At 46.7% G+C, this 19,487-nt stretch overlaps 1 protein-coding gene across 1 annotated transcript in view; it reads right to left on the bottom strand.

Moving 5' to 3' along the window:
• Window positions 1-1,235: 1,235 nt before the first annotated feature.
• AK7 (adenylate kinase 7) overlaps window positions 1,236-19,487 on the bottom strand; it is a gene marked incomplete at both ends in the record, with an annotated part of 58,308 nt that continues 40,056 nt past the window's right edge. Inside the window, 5 exons of the mRNA XM_080923008.1 lie at window positions 1,236-1,274; window positions 2,506-2,664; window positions 10,092-10,312; window positions 14,133-14,330; window positions 16,987-17,055. Coding sequence (XP_080779134.1) covers window positions 1,236-1,274; window positions 2,506-2,664; window positions 10,092-10,312; window positions 14,133-14,330; window positions 16,987-17,055 — 686 coding nt within the window. The remainder of the gene's footprint in view (window positions 1,275-2,505; window positions 2,665-10,091; window positions 10,313-14,132; window positions 14,331-16,986; window positions 17,056-19,487) is intronic.

Raw genomic sequence — 19,487 nt, 5'->3', positions numbered from 1 at the left:
ACTTAGGGCTTCCTTACTCTCTCTAAAGCTCCCTCCCCATCACGTGTCTACAGTTGGTTATCTTATCTCAAAATGTACGGTCCCCCACCCACCCACCCCACCCTGCCTCTTCTCCCGGCAGCTGGGAAATTTACGGCCGGCCTGCCTGCCCTGGAGATTTTCTTTTTAAACTCTTCAAGCTTCCATCATGAATTCCTTTATCAGTGAGACTAAGAACCCCAAGAATTTCCCACACTGTCCCCAATATCCTATGGTAGCTCCCCATAGATTTCCACTCATTTCTTTCCCGCCTTTTCATTAACAGTTGAGGGAGAAAAGGAGCCCAATCCTGCACTCTTAAGGTGCCATCAGTGGGTTTTGTGCTTGCTAGTCGAGCACTCTACCAAGCAGGTAGGAGCCACAGATACATTTAGGGTTTTAGCCAAGACTCTTAGTTCCTGCTTTCTTAGGTGAGACCTGCCTTTGCTACTATAGTCACAGAGATCTGCCTGCCTCTGTCTCCTGAGTGCCGGGATCAAAGGTGTGCACAACCACTACTGCTAGGCATCTCTCTCTCTCTCTCTCTCTCTCTCTCTCTCTCTCTCTCTCTCTCTCTCTCTCTCTTTCACACACACACACAAACTAACCTGCTTAACCAATAATTCTTCGGAATAATGCTAGAGATTTTACCAGTCATTTTTAATGGAGGAAAATCACAACTCATGACCATCCTGAGAAATTAATCTGTGGTTCATATTCTGCAGTGATCAGGGGTAACATTATCTACCTCGACCCATGCATTTCCCATCAAAGGCTCTTCGGTTCCCTAACTTAATGGCTAGAATCCTGGCCCTATCTTCAAGAGTGACCTTGCAGGAAACAATTGCACCTGATAAGCGTGGGCCATTGTAATTTCTTTTACTTCTGACACTGTTGGAGCAGATAACTTCATGTTGTAACTTAAGTTACTACAAATGTGTTATGTGTGCAGAGTTATGACCAACCGACATAAGCCATTGATCAGGAGCAAAGCAAGAGTGCTTTATCTACTTTTCAAATATCTCAGTAAGATTAGAGTTATTCATTGCAATGTATTTTCCTAATGAATCTATTAGCATTCCCCCTCACTACTCTCCCCTCCACCCACACCCACACCCAACAAAAACTAGAATAGCATTTTTAAAAGCAGTTTTTCAAATTACAAGTTTAACTTGAGCTCTCCCTCTGAAGCTCCATGGCCCCTTGATGATGAGTCTTTACAGCATTTCAGGGTTGTTCTTGAAGAGATACTCTGCCTACAATAGAAAGGAAACAATTTATTTGTGCGTGCCTGCATGTGTGTGTGTGTGTGTGTGTGTGTGTGTGTGTGTGCATGTGTACACGTGCGCTCGCATACAATGTATGCCCTTGCTCACATACTCGAATACAGCAGGGCACATCTGTATTACAGTGGACATGGGGCAATCAGAAGACAAGCTCAGGTATCAGGTCTTAACTTCCACGCCTTGCCTGAGACAGTCCCTCTGTTGTTGGCTAATGTGCACATCAAGCTAGCTGGCCTGTGAGCTTCTGGGGACTCTCCCATCCCTGCCCCCCCCCCCATCTCACCACAGAAGCATTGGGACTACAGACACAGGCTGTAGCATCCAGCTTTATAGAGTTTCTGGGCTTTTGAACTCAAGTCCTCACCCTTGAGTAGCAAGTGTTTTCTATCCAGTGAGCCAATTCCCCAGCCAAAGTCAGCAATTAACAAGTTTAAATGCCTCTTATTTGTGCCACCAGGGTTTACGATTTACCCATGGTCTTTCCTTCCAAATAAAAGATCAAAGAACTTAGATAGCAATAGGCAAGCGTGGGTGGGAGAACGGCCCATTGAGCTCTCACCCCTTGCTGAAAAACTGACAGTTGATCATGGCTCCAGGAGAGAGTCCGGCTTTCTTTAGGGACATGGTCCTTGGTGGTTGCTCAAGTCCATAAGAAAGCACTAATCAGATGCTGAGGATTATTAAAGCAAACAAACTAACCACATGAAGTTGGAAAGGGGTGTGAGGGAGGGGATCCAGAAGAAGCCTGAGGCTAAGAGGGGAAGATGCAATCAGAATTGAATGTATAGAGAAGGTTCTCAAAGAATATATATAGATATGCTCAGGAGAAAGAAGAAATCTTACTGTAAGCCGTGAGCATATTAAAAGTTTCCTGAGCAACAAGATATGTGCATTTCCTCAAACTGAACCAGTTCTCTGTTAAATTTCAGTCAAGCTTCATTTTCAATTTGATAATTTAAAAATAAAACCCTGAAGCTATCTCTAGAGATGGCTCAGTGGTTAAGAGCGGTTGTTTCTCTTGCCGGGGACCTGGGTTTGGTTTTCACCCCCACACGTGCTCACAAACTTCTGTAACTCTAGTACCAGGGGACACCAGGCCCCTCCCCTGCCCTCTGTAGGCACTGCACACACGGGAAGGCAAAATAACTGTTTACATAAACGAAATCAGACTTTTTATAAAGTTGTTTGAAGGCCGTCTTACCAGAAAGTCCACGGGGTCTTCGGGTCTCACCTTACAGCACTCATTGAGGCCCTGCATGAGTGTGGGCATGACGTAAGTCATCAAGTAGTTTCTCAGGGGGATGGACTGTGCCTCCAGCAACTCCCTCTCTTCTCGCTTCACCTCCTCCAGCCGTTTATTCTAAGGACACGGAGCACAAGGGCATGGGGAGATGCACAGTCAGGAAAGGTGGCGCATCAGAGCCTTTGGCACTCTTGTCCCCGCAGGGCGTTGGGACTAGACCCATGCTGAGCAATGGCACCTTGGCATTTCCGGTCAGCACAAAAGGATATGATAGTGTTATGACCGCAGCCGGTGCACCGAGAAAAGCATCTGTGAGCTAACTACCTCTCTCTTTGCACTCTGTGTGTTAGATTTTACTCCTATTCCTTTTCAAAGTGTATAAAAGGCTTTCTTTTCTGTTCGTGTGTGTGTGTGTGTGTGTGTGTGTGTGTGTGTGTGTGTGTGTGTGTGTGTGTTGTATCCTCTTGACTCTGCCTCCCCGGAACATGCCACCAATGCCAGGTAGGTTGATGCACCTCCTGGGTCACAGCGGTGAGGAAAGAGCTACTCAGTTTTCAGACTGTCATTCTCAGGAACGTGAGGAGTTCCCTTAATAAAGGATTTTTATTCTTAGTTATGTGTATGGGAGTGGGGGGTGTATGCCATATCAGTGCAGGTACCCAAAAAGGACAGAACAGGGTGCTGGATCTCCTGAGCTGGCCTTAAACATGGTTACCAGCTGCCTGTCCTGGGTGCTAGAAACCCAAGGCCTCTTGAAGAGCAGAGAATGATTTTAACCGCTTAGCCACTTCTCCAGATCCAGATCCAGCCCCTCATCTTTAGGGACCTTGACTACTAAGGCTGAAGCAGGAACTGGCTCTGACACAGGAAAGGATCTCAGGCCTAGTCGGTTGTTACTAGAGGTTTTATCAAAGGCATAAGAAGAAAAAAAAAAGTCTCAAGTAAGAGTTTTGGAAAACCAGAGGGCTAAGAAGGAAGAGCCTGCCCAGGGGTGGGCTTGTGCTTATCAAGGGAGTGACACACTCAAGCATCCTGCAGGCTCCTCAAAGGAAAGCCACGGTGAGTTGTAGTCTAGTCGCATTAGCTATATTCAACATCTGTCTGGCTCTTGAGTTACGCCTCAAAAGGCTGGTAAGAAACATTCTCTGTTTCCTCTCTCTCTTGATGAGTGAAAATGTGAGGCAGCTCCACAGGCGTCTCACATAGAATTAAAACCTGGTAAAGGTGAAGCCAGGGGCCATGAGGACTGCACGAGGGATGTCCACTCTTTCCCCTCCAATGGGGATTCCGGGGAGATTCCTAGAAAATGTCGGTTTTGTAGCCAGGAAAGGGTGCAGCTGTGAACTGCCCCGGAGCCTCCTTTACTTGCTAGTGACAACCGGCCTCTTAGAGAGTGGCCCTTTCTCCTTTCTCCAAACCTTTCCCTGTCTTTCTGCTCAGCAGACAATTCCAACCCAAGCATTGCACGGGCTGAGTGACCCCAGTCCCTTATCCCCTGCCACAAGCTTCTTCGCATTGCCTTCTATGTGTTATTTGTTGTGCTCTTGAGAGAGGGTCTCATGTAGCCCAGGCTGGCCTCAGACTTGCTTCTAGAGGAAGTGGATGATTTTCCCGCCTCTCCCACATGGGTGTTGGGATTACATTTGTACAGTGCCAGGCCTGGATTTCTCAGTGTGTTCCTGAATTCTGTTTGCAACTGTCTTGTTGAGAATTTTTGCATCTATGTTTATCAAGGAAATTGGTTTTTTTTTCCTTCTTTTTCTTTTAATTCTATCTGTATCTGATTTTAGTATCACAGTACTATTTGGCTTCATAGAGTGAGTTTGGTAGAGTTCCTTCCCATACTAGTGAATGGACCAATTTTGGCAGTGTTCAAATCTTCTAAAGGGCTAGTGAGTTGGCTCCATAGGTAGGAGTGCTTGTTGCAAAAGCAAAACTACAGCCAAAACCTCCCAGACTCCACAGAAAAAGTCAGGCATGGGGAGTGGATAGATGTCTCAGTGGTTAAGAGCACTGCCTGCTTTCCCAGAGGACCCAGATAGGATTCCCAGCACCCACACATTAGTTTACAACCATCTGTTAACCCCAGATCCAGGGCAGCCAACGTCCTCTTTTGGCCTCTGAACACCAGTCCCACACACAGTGCATAGACATCCATGTAGGCATAGTTGTGCTGTGTTGTAACCTCAGAGCTGGGGACGACAGGGTACAGAGACAAGTACCAGGGCTTGCTGGCATAGGTCCAACTTAACTTCTGGGTCCGTGAGAGACCCTTTCTCAAGGGAATAAAGTGTCAAGTGATAAGCAGGACACCTGACAAACACCTCTTGCCTCCGATTGGTCACACTTGTGTACACACACACACACACACAAACACACACTGGAGTGTGTGAGGTTGGTAGGATTTGACAGCTGAGAATCCATCTGGATCTGAGCTCTTTTTGTGGGAGAATTTTACTGCTTCAATTCAACTCATTGCATTGTTTATTTATAACTTCTGGGCTTAATTTTGTTAAGTCATATGATTTCGAGATTTATCCTTTATCTTCGGGTTTACAGATTTGAGGAATATACAATTCCAAAGGATTCCCTCATATGTGTCCAGATTTCATGGAGGTCATGGCTCCCTTTTAATTAATTTGGGTTTTCCCTTTATTTTTGTTAAGAGTTTGTTGTTTGTTTGTTTGTTTGTTTGTTTGTTTGTTTGTTTTGGTCATTTGAGCCAGGGCTTCTCTACATAGTCTTGGCCATCCTGGAACTAGCTCTGTAGACCAGGCTGGCCTTGAACTCTCAGAGATCCATCCACCTCTGCCTCCTGAGCACTGGGATTAAAGGCGTGCACCACCAGTGCCAGGCTGGGTCTGTCTGTCTTCATGTTCTCAAGAGCCAGTTCTGTTTGATGAATCCTGCCGGTTGACACTGGTCTTCCGTGCTCTTTGGTTCATTCATTTCCACCTTGATCTTTCTTTCTTGCCTTTTATAAGGGTTGATTCAGTGTCTTGTTTCTGTTGAGCTCTGGGGTACCTCATTAGGACATTTATCTGTGATCTTGCCTTTCTGTTGTTGGTGGAGTTTTTTTGTTTGTTTTTTAGTTTGTTTGCTTGTGCATGTGAGTGTGTGTGTGTGTGTGTGTGTGTGTGTATGTTTGCTTTGGACTTTTTATTTGTTTTTTTCTGAGTCAGGGTTTCTTGCTCTGTAGACCAGGCTAGCCCTTATTCAACTCCAGTTAGCCTGGGACTCTACTGCCCAGGATATAGACTATGACAGCTCGAACTTAGAGAAATTTGCCTTCTGGGTACTGTCATTAATGACAATGTGCCACCATGCCAGATGTCCAGTGTTTAGTTTGTGTTTGTTTTGTGTTGCTCTGCTTTAAATGTGACAGCTACAGCCTCCTACCAGGACTGCCTGGCTCTTGTTGCAGAGATCCTGGGAGGCTCCTCTCTCGGGTTAGTTTTTTGGTTTTTTTTTTTTTTTTTTTTTTTTCTTTGCCTGCAGGCATTTCTTAATTTCCTCCTTGAATTCCTTAGTCACCCACCACTCACTCAAACCTGAGTCCTACAGTTTTGTATATATGTATGTAGTTTTCGAGGTTTCCCCGGTTTGTGTTTTCTGATCAGAACTCCACTGTGATCTGATGAGAAGAATTCTTTGAAAATTTTGCATTTAAGGCGTGCTGTGTGGTAATCTGCTGATCTGCGTGCTGCTAAGGACAATGTGTACTCCCTATCTCTTGGATGGACTATTCTGTAGATGCATGTTAAATCTTGCTGACCTGTGGTACAGTTTAGCAGTTCATGTTTTCTTGGTGAGATTTTGTTTGGAAGACTTATCTAAAACTGAGACTGGGGTATTGAAGTCTCTCGATACTTTTGTATCAAGACCTACAGTGACTTCTTAAGCCTTTCCAAGTCTGATTTATAAAAATTACTATTGTTATATCTTCTTGACGAATTGTTCCCATTATTAGTTTATAGTGTCCCTCTTTGTCTCGTCTGACCAGTTTTGGTCTGAAGTCTACTTTGAGTTAGTTATAAGAATCACTGTGCCAAGCCGGGCAGTGGTGGTGCATGTCTTTAATCCCAGTACTGGAGAGGCAGAGACAGGTGGAGTTTGAGACTAGCCTGGTCTACAGAGCTAGTTTTAGGGTAGCCAGGGCTACATAAGAGAGCCTGTCTTGAAAACAACAGCAATGTGGAGAGCTTTTGGAGTCACTTGGCAAGAATTTGACATTGGGCTAGGACAGGGACAAGGAAGTAGGCAGGGATTTGACTTTGGCTAGGACAAGGAAATAAGCTCAGAGAGGAATCTGATTTTAGGCTAGAACAAAGAAGTAGGCTTCAGGCAATAACTTGACTTTGCCTAGGACAGGGAAGTAGGCTCAGATAATCCTGTCATCTTTACAAGCCCTTAGAAACAGTGATGTGTTATATAGATACAGCTGAACTTGTTTGCATCTAACTAACCATTGGTCTGAACTCTGGGATCCCAATGAGGTTGCTAAAGAAAGGACCTAAGGAGCTGAAAGGAGTTGCAACCTCGTGGGAAGATAACAACATTATCAACCAACCAAACCCTCCAAAACTCCCATGGAGTAAAACACCAACCTCTGTGCTCACTTTGAGAGGCCTATTGTGTATGTAGCTGAAGATAGCAGTGTCTGGCATCAATGTGAGAAGAGGCTTCTGTTCCAGAGAGAAACAATGTAGGGGAATGGCAAGGTAATGGGGAGGAGAGGGGGACCAGAAGGGAGTGCACCATTGTGAAGGCAACTGGAGGGAGTGGAGGGATGGGGGCGGGGTAAACTGATAACATCTCAAATGTAAATACAGAGTATCTAATAAAAAAAAAGAAAGAAATTCAGCAAGTAACATAATCCTATTTTAATTTTTAACATGCCATTGGACCTACATTGTTATTCAGGGATTTAATACTGTCCACTGAAGGTCAACTGATACATTGTTGCAATAGTTTATATGATTATTAAAACTAATAAAAAAAATTTAAAAAAAGAAACAGCGATATGTGATTTTGTTTCTGGCTTTGCTTGTTCCCTGTTTATTCGTGTTCATTGTCTTGCTTGTTCCCTTAACCTAGAGCTGACCTTGTTACTTACTTGTAACTAAAATGGTTTAATAGCAGACAGGAAGAATTAGAACTGGCCCGGTGGGGGTGGGGTCATGCTGCAGTTTTGTCTAATTGTCTCCTTTTTTAATCCTCACTCCACCCTTTGACACTACGTTTTGTCTGGTTTTAAGATCTTTTACTTTACATTTCTTGTGTGTGTCTCTGTGTGTGTCCAGGTATGCGTGTGCCATGGTATATTTGTCTGAGGGCTACTTATGAGAGTCATTTTCTCCTTTAACCATGTGAGCTTCATGGCCAGCACCTTTAACCCCTTGAGCCCATTCTCCAGCTCCACCCTCAACTTGGGGGTATGCTTGCTAGCTAAGTGAGTTTCTTGAAGACAACAAGTAATTGGATCTTGGGTTCGATCCAGCCACTTAATGTGCACGCAGCCTTTCTTGGTATGTCCCTTTGGATTTAAGATTCTTTTCGAGAAGGGTTCGCTGCTTTCAGCCAGCAGGTCAATTGATTGGCTGCTCTTCACGAGCGTTTTTTCTTCTTCCTCCTCGGTCTATGTGGGCTATATAAACAACTAATTCTTTGATCGCCACAGAAACTCTATGAAGTAGGTAATGCCTTTCTCTTCATTTTCAAGATGGGGGACAATGAGATACCAAGGGGAACAGTAATGGGGACCTGTAGAGAAGGCAGTCTACATAATTTGCTGGTTGAACAAAGGCCCGTTAGGCAGCCCCACCCTTTCTGCCTGGGTCTCTCTCTTTACCCTGGGAGTTCACAGCCACCTGTAACTCCAGTTTTGGGGGATCCAACACCTTCTTCTGGCCTCTGTAGGTACTTCATACACACAGCACACAGACACACGTGCAGGCAAAACACCCATACACAGAAAAATTTTTGAGAAGATATAATTCCCGCCTGTGTCACCAGCCGCAGGGTGTCCTGGTCACCAAAGCTGTGTGCTTAAGAGCTTACCTCCCCACTCCCACCCCCAGTTCCTTTCTCGATACTTACTGAGTGCCTGGTGTATGTCAGGCCCTGTTCAAGACACTAAGAATACAGCAAAGAACAAAAACAGGGCACTAAAGCCCACGCAGCTTACGTTGTCTGTGCTAGGAAACGTCAGGAAGAAGTAAGTACGTGAAAGCTACAGTATGTCAAAGACAATACTGGCTGGTTGTGTGTCAACCTGACACAAGCTGGCGTCATCACAGAGAAAGGACCCTCCCTTGAGGAAATGCCTCCATGAGATACAGCTGTAAGGCATTTTCTCAACTAGTGATGGGGGGGGGGACCAAACCACTGTGGGTGGTGCCATCCCTAGGCTGGTAGTCTTGGATTCTATAAGAAACCAATCTGAGCAAGCCAGGGGAAGTAAGCCAGTAAGTGACATCCCTCCATGGCCTCTGCATCAGCTCCTGCCTCCTGACCTGCTTGGTTCTAGTCCTGACTTCCTTTGGTGATGAACAGCAATGTGGACAGTGTAAGCTGAATAAACCCTTTCCTCGCCAGCTTGCTTCTTGGTCATGATGTTTTGTGTAGGAATAGAAACCCTGACTAAGACAGGGGTATCTGGAGAGAGGCCAGAGTGGGTATTTTACATGTGGTGGCAAGGGAGGCTCTTGTCAATAAAGGCATAAGGCAGATAAGGAAGATGAAGGGAGACTACATTCTTTGAGATGGGACTGTTAGAAGCACCCAGGTCACCCTGGACCTTGTGCGTCCCAGGAAATAGGACTGACTTTTATTCGACCGGGCTGGGAAGCCTGCTAGGAATGTTAACAGAGACTGGCTATGCTGGTTGTGTGTTCTGGGAGTGTCCTCGGGAAGAAGTGTGCAGAGTAACTGGGACCTTGTTAAGGGTTGACCTTGTAAATTGAACAAGCTTTACTGACAGGAGCCAGACACGGTGGCTCACAAGTGTAATGCCAAGCAGCTGGGAGGGTGAGGCAGGAGGATTGCCTTGAATTTGAGGTCATTCTGGACTAATGGTGAGTGAGAGGCCAGCCTGGGGCCACACTGGGAGAGCTTGTCTCCAAACAGAAAGTGATCCTGACCTGAAGTGGACAGACTGATGAGAGTGTTAATTCTGGAGGCATTATGCTTTTAATCGTTTTATTTGCTATTTTATATGTATAGGTATTTGCCTGAATATGTGTTTGTACATCGCATGTATACAGTGCCCACGGAGGCCAGCAGAGGGCGTCAGATGCCCTGGAACAGGAGTCCCAGATGGTTGCGAGCCTGCTCGTGGGTGCTGGGACTCACATCCGGTTGCTCTGGAAGGATCGCTGGCGCTTTTTACCCACGGAGTCATCGGTAGCCCTAATGGCAGGGGTACTTATTGGTACCCAGTAAAACACCACGGATGCCTCCTTGCAGTTTTGCGCGTGACAAGTAAAGCTGTCCGGAGCATTTCTATGCTGGCCTAAGGGACGTGCCCCCAGCCTTACACTCACCCACTCCTCCCAGCGCGCTATCTTCTCCGCCATCTCCAGGGCCTCCTTGTGCTCACGTTCTGCCGTCTGAGCAGCCTCCTTGGCCAGGCGTTCCTCCGCAGCTTTCTTCTCCTCCTCTGCTTTTTCTTCATCTGTTAAGCCATAATTCCGAGGCTCCCCGATCTCTTTGATGAGCTGTTTGATAGCAAGTCTGTTCTGGGCGTCTTCAAGTTTTCCTACGTCTTTCAATGCCAGAAGAGAAAAGATCTGCGGATGGATTCTAGACATGTCTGCGATTAGAACAACACACTACACAAGGGTGTGAGGAACGGCCCCATAAAAGTAGCATTTTCCACTTGGCAGCGAGGGTCAGAGTTTCATTTTTCAAGGGCAACTCTACAGTGGAGTCTGGGAGTCAGGGGTGGGAGGATTCGGGCTTCGCTCTTACAATTCTTTTTTTCTGTCTGTCTGCAGCAAGACTGCACTATCTGGCGGTAAAAAGACTGGAAGTCACTATGTAGACTAGGCTACTAGGTCTTTGTTCTTCTGAGTGCTAGAATGGCAGGCACACACACCCCTCTTTTGAATTCCGGAAGTCACCATTGATCTGAGTGGGCAGGCACGGGAGGTGGCTGTACTAGAGTCTGAATTTATTTTTGTCTGTGTATATGGTGTGTGTTTTCCATGTGTGGGCGCTCATATGTTATAGGTGCACATAGACATATGTGCACATGCATGAGGAGCCTGAGGTTGACCTCCAGGTGCCTTTAATTGCTCTCCAGTTTTTAATCAAGGCACGGTCTCTCAATTTAACCAAGAGCTCACTGATAACAGCCAGTTTATCTAGCCCGCTTGCTTAGGTAACCTTCCTTGTACAGCGGGGAATTATAGGCGGGTCGCCATGCCCATCCAGCTTATGTGCCGGCGCCACCCTGCTATCGGGTAGACCCTTCTTCCCCTTTGCTTTGTGTTTTATTTGTAATTATGTATGTGGGATGGGGAATGTGTGCATATCTGTGCACATGCCTGCAAAGGACATAAGAGGGTAACTTCCACAGCCTGCTTCCTATGTTCACTTCATGCTAGAGCAACCGTTTCTCTTCACTTACATGACTCAGACTCTGGGGCTAATGTCTAGGATTAATAGACTAACGTTAGTGTCCAGGCCAGAGAAGACTCACCAGTGCTTCCCAGGTTCTTAGACTGTGTCTGTGAAGAGTAAAAAATTGTTAAAGGACACTGATTCCTTGCCCTAGGGCCTTCTCCTCTGCAGGTAATCGCTCCCGGAACTTTCTTGAGATTTGAGTTCCCAGAATAACCACAGAAGGTCCCGATGACCTCTGCGGAATGTTTCAACGCCCTAGGTGTGCCCCAGGTGTATGATTCATGTGACACATGGTTTAACTGATAAAAAAATGTATGATTCTTCCCCTTTGAATGTCCTCATTGTCCCCTTTGAATTTCCTCATTCTCCCCCTGTCCTCCCCCTCTTTTGTGGTTTTTGCCTTTATAAGCCCGTTACAAGTTCAGGCCGGGGTCGAACTCCTCTACCCCTGCGTGGTATATGAGTCTCGACCCTAGCATGCTGGCCTGAGATCTCACTCTGTTTCACTTTCAATAAAATTCCTCATGCGATTGCAGCAAGTCTGGTCTCGGTGCCTCGCTGGGTGCGCACCTCTCCTGAGATTTGAGTGAGGGTCTCCCTTCGGGGGTCTTTCATCTGCACCGAATGATGGTGGTGACGAGTGGATCTGGGTACTATCTAGTCCAGCTTTTATTTTAGTTTTATTACTTTTTTTTTCAGACTGTATCTCTATGTAGACCAGGCCATCCTGGTCTGAGATTAAAAGTGTGCATCACCACTGCCTGGCTTGGTTTATTTTATCTTCAAGGCTGAGTCCTGGCTGGCCTTGAACTTGTGATCTGGATGCTAAGAAATAAACCCTTAAAGGACTTGGAGTATAACTCAATAAAGCAGTTGCCTAGCAGGCGTGAGGCCCTGGGCTTGATTCCCTATGCAAAACAAAACAAAAAACCAGTAAAAACCATTAAAAGAGCAAGAATGTTCTCTCTGCCGCCTCTTCACTGCCTGACCTATGACATTTAATTGTCCAGGTCTCCAGTGCTTCATGCACACCCCAGAAGTAATGACAACCTTTGTGTCACTGATGTTGGGAAACATTCTGAAAGGCTGTTTGTGGAAACTATGTTTGCTGGTGGGGAGCAGCTGTAGTCACCCAGACAACCTAGACTGACAGAGCTGCCCTTCTAAGAGTGTGTGGGATGGGGACACAGTCTAGTCCATCTCTGAATGTGGCTCAAAGTGGAACTTGGAAACTGTAGGACCCTAGGAGGGAGGCCAGAGAGCCAGAAAAGCATGCCGGTCTAAAGAGACTGAAGATCCACAGAGAGAATGGATCTGGGAAACAGTGGGAAAGAGTGATGTCCAAAAAATAGACAGACAGATAGATAGACAGACAGACAGACAGATAGATAGATAGATAGATAGATGATGGGTGGAGAGATAGATAGGAGATGATAGGTGGATGATGGATGGATGGGTGGGTAGATGGATAGATGGATAGATGATGGATGATGGGTGGGGAGATGGATAGATGAATAGATGATGGATGGGTAGATTGATGGATAGGTAGATGGATGGATGATGGATTGGTAGATGGATGGATAGATGATGGATGGGTGGATGGATGGATGATGGATGGGTGGATGGATGGATGATGGATGGATGGATGATGGATGGATGGATGAATGGATGGAAGGATGGATGGATGATGGATAGATGGATGATGGATGGGTGGATGGATGGATGATGGTTGGATACATGATGGATGACGGATGGGTGAATGGATGGATGATGGATGGGTGGGTAGATGGATATATGAATGGATGATGGATGGATAGATGATGGATGATGGATGGGTAGATGGATGGATGATGGATTGCTGGATGGATGGTGAATGATGGATGGATCTGGGCCCTTTCCTAGCATCTGCTCTGACCCTCTCAAGGTCCTGCATTCTGACTATTAGGCGTCCCTCACCGGGTGCATCTCTTCCTTTGTCATCTCCTCATTGTCGGTGTGAAGATGAAGCCAATTGCCACAGATGGGCAATGAGCAGGGCACGAGGTCGGCACGCAGTCATCCTCCTGTCCTTTCTGCTGTCAGTGCCTCTCCCTCAGATCTTCCTGATCTTTCCATAAATGCTTTTGGGAACTTTATGAAAAAGATACCTGTGACCATTTTTCTGAGATTCCCCACTCTCCCGGAGTTCTCTAAGTACAAATGTCCATGTGCACACGTGAAATGTGTCCGACTTGCAAAGACACGTAACTGGAGGCAAGCCTTAATCACCGCCCAGAGCGGGGAAACAGGAAGAATGGGCAGATAGACTGTCCCCTCAAGGTGTGAGGCAAAGCAAACCCTTCCTTCCTCGCTCCTCAACCCCAGAAGACGTGTCAAGATCCAGAAAGCCAGGAGGCCACTCAGGGCTTCGCTGAGTCAAGTGGCACCAGATTGCCATGCACTCTGGAATCTAGAGCCATAGATGAGGAAGAAGAGGAAGCTAAAGTGTGTTCCTTCCTGAGTGCCTCCTGTGTGCTATGTTTCCAATAAGTGTTTATAAGAAGTGGGGAGTACAGAGGGAGATAGTTTCGTTTTGGGGTAGCTATGGGGTGAGCCGATCAAACTCAGAGGCTGGAGAGGTCTGTGCTGAGCGTTAGTGCTTGGCAGCGCAGCAGGGACAGATCCTGGGGGGGATCCTCAAAGCAGGCAGCAGGAAGCAAGCACATTCTGCTTTTTCAGTTATAGACAGTTTTACATTCGATCCTGAATCTCCTGTTTCTGTATGATGACACCGTCCCAACACCCTGTCCCCAGGTAAAATGGCTGTCCCGGAGGAGTGCTCCTGGAGGGGTGCTCCATGCACCCCGTGGCTTCCTGAGCTTCATCAGGCACACTTTAAACCCGGGTCCTCCCTCAGTCCCAGAATCCCAGTCCCACGTGCACCAGGGGTGGCCGGGGTCTCGGAGGTCACTTCTTACCTATGTGTATCGGGTGAATTTCAATTTCGTCAAAGTAGTTGAAGACCGTCTCATCATCTGTATTGATGTCCCTGTAGTTGCTCAGAGATCGGAGGAATCGGTCCTGGCTGTAGTGAGTTCCTGCCACGACACTCTCCGGGAGGTTCATCACCCGCTCCTTCAGAAACTCGTCAGAGGCATCCAGGCCGCACACAAATTCTGGGGAGAGGGAGATAACTCTGGGATCAGCACAGCAGGACTGGGATGATGGCCACGGCTATCCAACATGTCTGACCCGCAGCCTCGACCTCACAGGGCTGCAAAGGGCCTGTCAGGTTGGCCCCCTTGTTACTTCCTGGAGGAGAAATGCATGCAGACCCCACAACTCCAGAGAACTGAAGCCCAGTTGGCAGTTCATAACCTCCCTTCTTCCCTCCCACCCTCTCTCCCTCCCTCCTCTTTCTTTCTATAAAAGCAGCAGATGTCGTTACGTAGAAACCGTATAATAACCTTGTGACAGTCACAGCTCTAGTCTGTCACCCGTGGATGCTGTGGCAAGACGTCCCCACAGGGAAGGACAGGGGAGGTACAATAGGTCTTGGGGTTGTTTTTCTGGAGTTTTGGTTGTTTTTCCTTTTTTGTTGTTTTCAAGATTTATTTTATTATTTTTATTTTTAAAAGATTTATTTATTTATTTATTATAAATACACTATAGTTGTCTTCAAACACACCAGAAGAGGGCATCAGATCTTATGACAGGTGGTTGTAAGTCACCATGTGGTTGCTGGAATTGAACTCAGGAAGAGCAGTCGGTGCTCTAACCACTGAGCCATCTCTCCAGCCCTATTTTCATTTTTGGTTATGCATGTGCCAGTGTGCATGTACTCCATGTTGGAGCTGTGATCAAAGGGGCGGGAGAGCCGGGGATCCGCTAGCGCTGGGGTGAGCAACCCAGTGTGGGTGCCGGGAACCTAACGCAAACCCTCGGAGAGAGCAGCAAGAACCCTTCCGGTCGCTGGGATAGAACACCATGACCAAGGCAACTTATGGGATGAAGGCTTCTTTTGGCTTATGGTTTCAGAGGGACGGGAGTCCATCGCTGCCATGAGAAGGCAGGTAGGGCAGCTGGCACAGCGAGCTCAGAGCTTCACCTCATGAACTGCAAGCAGGAAGCACAGACGGACAGACAGACAGAAACAGAGACACACAAAGAGAGACAGAGGATAGAGACAGAAATGTGGAGAGCGGGTGTGGCGGCAGTCCAAAGATGGCGCTTGGGACTCTGGCCTAGTCTTGTGACTAGCCCCTGACTTCCTCCTGCCCGCCCCCCATATTAGCCACTCCCACCGTGCGAGCTGCACAGGCGCACCCATGACTCAGATCAGGCCAGATGACGCGGACCTATGAACTGCAGACACGCAACATGGACTAAGGGGGTGGAGTTGAGAGAGGGTAAAAGGGACTGCGCTTGGGGCGGAGGGGCAGAAAGAGAAACAGAAAGAGAGACAGAACGATTTTCACTGGCATGCTGTAAGGTTCCTGAATAAACCACTTTGAGAAGAACGCTGTGTCGTCGCTCCTTTTCTGCTGGTTGGAGACGGTAGCGACACAGAAAGAAACAGAGAGAAAGACAGGACAGACACAGAGAGAGACAGACAGACAGACAGAAGACAGAGAGAAGCACAGAAACACACACAGAGGTAGAGAGAGAACACAACATTCATGGGGATGACATGAATTGTCACTCTTAAAGGCTGCCTTGCCATCAGTGTCATATTGCCCCCCAAAAGGCGTGCCTCCGAGTGTTCAAATGTGCGGGTCTATGGAGACTTTCAAGCCACCGTCAGTTCTCACCTGCTGAGCCGTCACTCAGCCCTCAGTGAGGTCAGATCCCGCTCAGCACTTGGTGCATTTTTGAACTGAGCTGCATGCAGCTGCCTCCGTGACTTGCACAGGCCTTACCATGGATGGAGTTTGCAAAATGAACTCCGCAGAGGCTTTTCAGGATCCTAAACCAGGCAGTCCCGGGGAGGGGGGGGTGTTTAAAGCAATTAACTTCATTCTTCCTTTTGCTAAAATGTATGTCTACATGAAGGAGGTATCTTAGAAAAACCTTTTGGGCATTTCCTGAGCTAGGGAGGTAACTCAGCCCCTAAGAATGCTTGTTGGAGCCTGGCCATGGGGGTGCACACCTTCGATCCCAGTGCTTGGGAGACAAAAATAGGCAAATCTTTGTGAGTTTAAGGCTAGCCTAGTCTACATTTTAAGTTCCAGGGCAGCTAGAACTACAAATTAAAAAAAAAAATCTGTTTCCAAAATACATACATACATACATACATACATACATACTTTTCCAGGCAGCACAGTTGCAGTTCTAGAGTTTAGTCTCCATCCCAAACTGGGCAGCCCAACACTTCTTAGATCTCTAGCTCCTGGGCGTCTATGCTTCTGGGCTCTGAAGGACGCTAAACATGTGTGCACAGACCCCCCCTACACACAAGCATAGGTGTCTCTAAAAAGAAAGCAAATCTTAAAATAGTAAATTCTTCCTTGAAGATAAGTTCAATTCCCAGCACCCACAAGAAGAGACCGACCAGCGTGGTGTCACCCACTTGGAAGTCCTCAGAGATGGAGACAGGAGACGCTCTGGTGCTCCCTGACCAGATGGCCTGGCCAAATTGTTAACTGCCATGTTTGAGAAGGGACACTGTCTCACAAAACAGGGTGGATAGCTCCTGAAAAATGAAACCTAAAGGTGACCTTGACTCTCACAAGCATGTGTCTACCTACATGTGCATGCCTGTACATACCCAGACTTGTAAGTGCACACACACACACACACACACATTCTATTGGAGAGACATTTTCAACTCACCAGGTGTAATTAATTTATCATAGGGAAACATTTTGCCTCTGATATCTTCTTCTTCCTCTTCATCTTCCTCTAGTAAAACAAAAATGTATGTGGTTATGCTTTCTTACCAAATCACTAGGAGGTCGCAGGAAAAGTTCAAACACTATTCTTCTTTAATGAGAAAAAAATGTTTGGCCTTTTGAGACAAGGCTCACACTCTAGCATAAGGCTGGACTTGAGCTCACAGCAATTCTTCTGCCTCAGCCTCTCATGATGGAGCCCAGGCTAGCCTTAAACTTGAAAACTTCGGGCTTCTTCCTCCCCTGTACTGAGATTACAGGCATGTGCCGTGCAGGCCTGGCTTCAGATGTCATACCGTGAACATGCATGTGGACGTGTGTGTAGGTGTGGATACTTATGTGATGCTGTGAGCACATGTATGTGGAGGCTTGAGGTGTATGTGGAGTGTCTTCTTTCGTCACCTCTTACTTTATTTTGGGAGACAGTGTCTTTCATGGAACCTAGCACTCACCGATTTGGCTAGACGGCCTGGTCATCAGGCTACAAGGGTCTGTACGTCCCCAATGGCAGGGTGATAGCCACCAGCCAGTGTGCCCGGCCAGGACTTGGGCATGCTCCTCAGGCTTGTGGGAATGGCAAGCACCTTATGGACCGAGCTGTATGCCCTGCTGGCCTAGTTTAACTAGCAACCATTAATAGAAACCAGCCCTAAGCCGAACCTTGAGCTTAGAAGTCGTCCCCTAACACGAATACCCATTGTCAGACAAACTGAAAAGAAACTGCGTGTGTGTAGACGGTGGAATACTACCCCTCCTTTAAAAGGAGGGGCAACAGCACAGAAGAACCCGAGGGCAGGAGATAAATGCAATACACCAGTCACAGGAGAACAAGCATTGTGTGATTCCCGTATAGGAGGGGCCTGATGTCACAGAATAAAACTGTGGCCTGGAGGTTGCCTGGGTCAGGGGTAGACAGAAAGGGACAGGTTCTAACCAATGGGTGGGAAGTTTGTCAAGCGAGATGTAATCCTAGTACCTGGGGGGTGGAGGCGGGAACATCAGAAGTCCAAGGTCATCCTGAGCTACACAGTAAGTCTGAGGCCAGTCTGGGCTACAAGAGACCCTGTCTCAGAGAGAGAGAGAGAGAGAGAGAGAGAGAGAGAGAGAGAGAGAGAGAGAGAGAGAGAGAGAGAGAGAGAGAGCAAACACACCCAGACAAATTAGAAATCAATTGCTAGCAAGAAGAGTGGCACCGGAAGCCACCCGACTGTAAGTGTGAGTAAGTGGTATAGAGTTAAATGTGCATATAACCATCAGTGGCGCGAGGCTATCACCTTGAATCATGTGGGTGGCAGCAGCCGAGGACAGTGGCTGTAATCTGTCACGTGTGGACTCTTACTCTGACAGACAGGGGGAGGAGTCACATCTAGATGTTGGGGCGCTGGGGTAGATGAGAAAGTAGGGAAAACCTTAGAACACATAGGCACAGGAGAAAATTTTCTGAACAAAACACCAATGGCTCAAGCTCTAAGGTCAAAGATTAACAAATGGGACTTAATGAGATTGCAAAGTTTCAGTAAGGCTAAGGACATCGTCAAGAAAACAAAACAGCAACCAACAGAATGGGAAAAGATCTTTACCAACTCCACATCAGATAGAGGCCTAATATCCAAGGTATACAAAGAACTCAAAAAGCTAGACACCAGAGAATCAAACAACCCTATTAAAAAATGGGGTACAGAGCTAAACAAAACGTTCTCAATTGAGGAATATCGAATGGCTGAGAAACATCTAAGGAAGTGCTCGACATCCTTAGCCATCAAGGAAATGCAAATCAAAACAACCCTGAGATTCCACCTCACACCAGTCAGATTGGCCAAGATCCAAAACTCAGATGACAGCAGATGCTGGCGAGGATGCAGAGAACGAGGAACACTTCTCCACTGTTGGTGGGCTTGTAAACTGATACAACCACTCTGGAAATCAGTCTGGCGATTCCTCAGAAAGTTGGACATAGTACTACCTGAATATCCAGCTATTCCACTTCTGGGCATATACCCCAGAGACACTCCAATATACAACAAAGATAAATGCACCACAATGTTCATAGCAGCTATTTATAATAGCCAAAAGCTGGAAAGAACCCAGATGTCCTTCAGTAGATGAATGGATACAAAAATTGTGGTACATTTATACAATGGAATACTACTCAGCCATCAGAAACAATAACTTAACCAAATTCTTAAGAAAATGGTTGCATCTATAGAATATCATCCTGAGTGAGATAACCCAGTCACAAAAGAACAGACATAATATGCAGTCACTGATATTGGGATGCTAACCCCAGAGGCTCAGACTGCCCCAGAAACAACTCACAGACTGTGTGAAGTTCAAGAAAAAAAGAAAACAAAAACAAAACAACAACAACAACAACAAAAAAAAAATCGTCATGCTCAATCCTTACACACCAAGAAAAACGTTGACTAATTCCGGGTTACATCC

This window comes from Micromys minutus (genome assembly GCF_963924665.1).
Source record: "Micromys minutus genome assembly, chromosome: 1".
Taxonomy (NCBI): Eukaryota; Metazoa; Chordata; class Mammalia; order Rodentia; family Muridae; genus Micromys; species Micromys minutus.
Note: the sequence above shows the minus strand (reverse complement) of the source record. Positions and strands in the feature narration are given on the sequence as shown.